Below are 5,822 nucleotides of genomic sequence, written 5' to 3' on the forward strand. Positions count from 1 at the left end.
AGGAATGAAATCACAATTTGATCACATAATTGAAAAATTGAAATTAATATTTTGATCTGATATCTAAATTTTAACTATTTTGATCAATTTCAATAAAAACTATCCTAAAGTAAAAAATGGAATAAAATCAATTCAATTATTTTTTTGTATTTTAGATTTTTTTGATTAAAAAAAGCATGAAATCAACATTTAAATGAAAAATTAACGTTTTTTTGAAAATTATTTAAAATAAAAAACGAAAATACAATTTAATAATAAAAAAAAGAAGACATTTTTGTGATAAATAATAAAGTTAGTAAAAATAAAAAGATGGAAAAAAGTCAGAAGTGAGATTCAAACCCGAGACCTTGTACCTGCAAGCCTTACACTCTTGCCAAATGCACCATCACTTTTATTCGCAATAAAGTGGCATTCGCAAATATATTAGGGCAAATTTTGGGGTATGACAGGAATAAAAGGAAAGTAATCCCAAATAATCGCAATAAAGAAAGGGGGGAAATAAAAAGGGAAAGTACATGCGTAAAACTTGAACTTGAGCTCATGAAGAGGGAGAGGTTACTCGGGGTAGGAGAAATAATTTGTAAACCATAAGTAAGAAAGTTCGTAAAAGTAATGGGAATAAGTAGGCTCTCACCTCCTTAAATAGGGAGAGAAACTAGGAGTTATCACAGGTCTCTAGGTTTCCAATTAGAGGTGAAAGGTTATACATGATTCAACACATGTTGAAGGAAAAAAACCAGTTTCTTGGCGTCCCAATTGTTGGAATTAATTGCCTCACACACTTTTCCCAGTGGATGCTTTAAGTCTTTCAAAGTGACACGCGTCACCCAAGAGGATACATATAAGAGCTCCTGAGGGACTCAACTAAGTCTCGCATGAGGGACTCTAGTAAGTCTCGCTTGAGGGCCCAAAAACCTATAAGGATTTCAAACACTTCAACTTTTATGAGTCCTCGTGCTTTAGGGACTATATAGTGAAATAATTTAGAGAGGCTTTGTGGGTAAGGCGAGGAGCACACTCTCGATATTTAACTTTCTCGAATCATCCTTGCATTAGTTCGAGCACCCTCATTTTGGTTCGAGGGCCCTTTGTCTAGATGCATTGCCCAAATCTCAAGATTTCGCATCCATGATGCACGATCGTGCGTAAAGCGTCTACTGGATCAATATAAATGTCGTGAGATTTAATTGCACCTCTTAGATTCCAGGAAAACACCCACTCACACGTAGAGTTATTGCTGAATTATAGGGGACTCAGTTCATTTCTCAGGCTATATATATATATATATATATATATATATATATATATATATATATATATATATATATATATATATATATATATATATATATATATATATATATATATATATATATATATATATATATATATTAACTATTTATAAAATATTTTACACATTATTTTTAACAAAAATTTAAGGTGCAATATCATAAAAAAAAATATAACTTCAATTTTTTTATATTAAAAACTGTTAAAAATGAGACATTTCTCTCATAGATTGTTACTAATTACACTTTGAATTTTATAAGAAAATTATTAGTGGAAAAAAGGTCATATCAAAATCTCTTACTAAATTTACTTTTATCATCATTGAGAGATTATTTGTGATGAAATGTTTTTGTCACAAATTTTAATTCTAATGTTCAATAATTTAAATTTTATTATATATTCCGTTTTCCGTCACTAAATCCATTAATATTAGTGAGTGATTTTGTTTCTTCACTACGAGAAAATTCAAAAGGACAATGAGACATAATTTTAACCATCAAAGTGTTAGCAAAAATAATAGTTGTACATGTTTAACTTATCACTCAATTATTTTCCGAAAATATAAATAGAAAGTAAATTCCACCAGGTGTCATAATCAATTAAATTAGATGCATTGACTAACCTATTTGTACATGCATTTCTCTCTAAGTAAATTTAAAATATCTTAAATTTAAAAAAATATATAGTATGTAAGATATTTTTCCATTCAATCAAAAGATATTAAAGGACAATACTCACGTTAATATATTTTTGAACTTTAAATCAATAGCCATATCGATTCAATATTCAATTTCATTTTGATTAACTCAGTTTTTTTTCAAGAAATATTTTTTTTATTAAATAAGGTAAATCAAATCATTTTTCTATGGCATCCTGAGAGTTGGTTTGTTTGAAAAAACTATTTTCATTTTTTTTATTATTAATCATTAAAATGTATTATTATTTTTGAAAAATAATTATGTGGAATATGAAATAATCATTTATATATTCACTTTTCATATGAAATATTTTGATACAGATATACAAATAAATATTGATCACATTTGAGCTTTTGCATACTTTTTACTATTATTTTCATATTTTTTGCGCCACATTAATTTAATAATGGAGTAGAATCAATGAACACAACAAAAATGACAATATAACCAGACAGTAATATTCAAAATCAAATAATTTTAAAGATTGATATAGTTTTTATTCTACATCTTTTTTTTGTTAAAATAATTACAAACTATCTTGTTAAATAACGATAAAGATCATTAACAGATAAGTAGTTTTTATGTTCTTATGCCAGAGAATTGACACCAAAACTAAAAAAGAAAAACTCATAAATTAAGACATTGTAAGTTGCGACAGATAACTTTTGGTTTGTCAACTCTTATCATAAAAGCAGTAAACCCTATATAATGATGCATTCATTGTTCAGGATTTAAATCAATATATTCTCTTAAACAGAGAAAATCAATATAATAAAGAGATATTAAATATGGCAGGAGGGGCTTTTGTAGCAACCGATGGGGGAAGACAATATGAAGGAAAGGTTACTGCATTTGTTTTGGTGACATGTTTTGTGGCTGCAATGGGAGGTCTTCTATTTGGTTATGATCTCGGTATTACTGGAGGAGTGACTTCTATGGAACCATTCTTAATCAAGTTCTTTCCGAGTGTGTATAAACAAATGAAAGATGAATCAGGCCATGAGAGTCAATATTGCAAATTTGATAATCAACTCCTTACATTGTTCACCTCTTCTTTATACATTGCAGCATTGGTAGCATCTTTCTTTGCTTCAATCACAACAAGATTGCTTGGACGCAAGCCATCGATGTTTATGGGGGGTTTGTTTTTTCTCGTTGGTGCTTTATTGAATGGTTTTGCTGTTAATATTGAAATGCTTATCATTGGGCGTTTGTTACTCGGGGTGGGTGTGGGGTATTGCAATCAGGTAATTAAATTAATTCTAATATTTAAATTAACTTTGAACTGTAATTTTTTTCTTTAGTTGATTATTTGTTATATGTGTAACACGCAGTCTGTTCCAGTATATTTATCTGAAATGGCTCCAGCAAAAATTAGAGGAGCACTTAATATGGGATTCCAAATGATGATTACAATTGGTATCCTAATTGCAAACCTTATCAACTACGGGACTTCCAAACATGAACATGGATGGAGAATTTCATTAGGTGTAGGAGCTGTTCCTGCAGTTTTGTTGTGTTTGGGATCTATTTTCTTGGGTGACACACCTAACTCTTTGATTGAAAGAGGTCAACATGAAAATGCTAAGACAATGCTGCAAAAGATTCGTGGTACTAAGAATGTTGATGAGGAGTTTCAAGATCTTATAGATGCTAGTGAACAAGCTAAAAAGGTGGAACACCCGTGGAAGAATATTGTACAACAAAAATATAGGCCACAACTAACTTTTTGTAGTTTAATTCCATTTTTCCAACAACTCACAGGCATCAATGTTATTATGTTTTACGCACCTGTCCTCTTTAAGACGTTGGGATTTGGTAATGAAGCTTCTCTCATGTCAGCTGTCATTAGCGGAGGCGTCAATGTAGTTGCAACATTTGTTTCTATATTCACTGTAGACAAGTTTGGTAGAAAATTGTTATTTATTGAAGGCGGTGTTCAAATGTTTATTTGTCAGGTAAATACGACAACTATTTTCTTAATATTTAATTTTACCCCGCGCTATTATAAAACTATTAATCCCTTGTGTTTGTAGATTGCTGTTGGAGGAATGATTGCTGCAAAGTTTGGAATAAGTGGTGAAGGATCATTAACTAAAGGAGAAGCCAACTTCCTTTTATTTTTAATATGTGCATATGTTGCAGCTTTTGCATGGTCTTGGGGTCCGTTGGGTTGGTTGGTTCCTAGTGAAATATGTTCACTCGAAACTCGATCGGCAGGTCAAGCTATTAATGTTGGTGTAAATATGTTATTTACATTTTTCATTGCTCAAGTCTTTCTCACCATGCTTTGCCATTTGAAGTTTGGTCTCTTCTTCTTTTTTGCTGCTTTTGTCGTTATCATGACCATTTTCATAGTCCTATTTTTTCCCGAGACCAAGAATGTTCCTATTGAAGAAATGAATAGAGTTTGGAAGTCAAATTGGTTCTGGTCCAAATTCATTCGTGACGAAGATGTTAATGGTTATGAACACAACACTTCTCATTAAATTTTTTAAGAAGTACTAAATTTTAAAATTATCATACAATGAAAAGTGAATGTATTGTACGAATGTACGATTGTAATCAAACTCACACATTGGCAGAGCCAAAACCCAGACTGAAAGTTAATAAATGAAGTTATTATGTGATAAGTATTAAATTTGCATATAAAAAACAACTATTTTGGTTGGATGGTAAATGACTAGATGCTTTGGTTGAATGATCATCTTATATTTATAGTATTTTATATTAAACGAAACAATTATATGAATTATGCACAAAGTCTTTGTTTTCCCTAGTGGAGTCCTTCTCACAAGACCTTTGTTTTCCCCAATGGAGTTCTTTCTTCTCCCTAGTTGTGACATGCTTCCTCATATTCCATAATCATGTCAGATCCATTCAATAAACATTGCATTATATCTTAGGCTAAAAAATTGTGTTTTTTATATATTTAAGTCTCTTCGGCCGCGTCGAAACGAAGATTTCCAAATCTCGTATCTCCGGATAGAAGAAACTTAAACAAGGGCATCTTTCATACCCCAAATTTTGACCCTAAGATCATACATCATTTACATCTCAACCATCAATCAAAAGCTCATCTTAAAGCTCTGTTTTTGGTGTTATGATCACTTCATCTATAAGAGGAATCCATGAGCACCAATGTTTTTTAGTTTGTATATGTTATACTAACCAAAATACTAAAAATATATGCTTTGTGCTTTTGTATGTTTGTATTTTGTATGTACCAAGTCAAAATATCCATAAAAAAAGGCATTTTTCAACATTTTGCAGTAAGCAATCGATTGCACAAAGAGAGAAATCGTTTGTACCAACTTGATTTGCACCAGATTTGCCTTCTGTCGTCTGTGCAATCGATTGCACAAGTAGAGCAATCGATTGCACCAACCGTTTTTGCACCAGATTTGGACAGTGCAATCGATTGCACTAAGGAAGCAATTGATTGCACCAATACGAAATTGGAAAATTGAAGGCAATTTTCAGCTTTTGAGGAGTGTGTCACCATTTTAATGTGTGGGGTGAATGTTCTAGATTGCACAATTAATTTCCTACATCATTTTGATCAATCTTATCATGTACCCTCATTTGATGACATATGAACCATTGGATCATAATTTTTGCTCCAAATTCATTTACCAAACCTAATTTCATTTACCAAGCCTAACTCCAAACCACCACTAATCCCAAGCCTAAATACTATAAATAGAGGCCTCTACCTCTTCATTTCACAAGCTTAAAAAGCCAAAGAAACTCTTGCATTTTATCTTCTCACCCCTCCCAAATCACTCAAAGCTCTCATCTTCCATCAAAAAGTCAGTGAGCTCCACCTTGAAC

General features: G+C 31.3%; 1 protein-coding gene across 1 annotated transcript; it reads left to right on the plus strand.

Moving 5' to 3' along the window:
- The first annotated feature begins 2,776 nt into the window (after positions 1-2,776).
- Positions 2,777-4,477, plus strand: LOC131598206 (sugar transport protein 10-like). The gene is made up of 3 exons (XM_058870832.1): positions 2,777-3,235; positions 3,323-3,946; positions 4,025-4,477. Exons 1-3 carry the CDS (start codon positions 2,777-2,779, stop codon positions 4,475-4,477), a joined length of 1,536 nt encoding a protein of 511 aa, XP_058726815.1.
- Positions 4,478-5,822: the final 1,345 nt, after the last annotated feature.

This window comes from Vicia villosa, linkage group LG4 (assembly GCF_029867415.1).
Source record: "Vicia villosa cultivar HV-30 ecotype Madison, WI linkage group LG4, Vvil1.0, whole genome shotgun sequence".
In the NCBI taxonomy this organism is placed as follows: domain Eukaryota; kingdom Viridiplantae; phylum Streptophyta; class Magnoliopsida; order Fabales; family Fabaceae; genus Vicia; species Vicia villosa.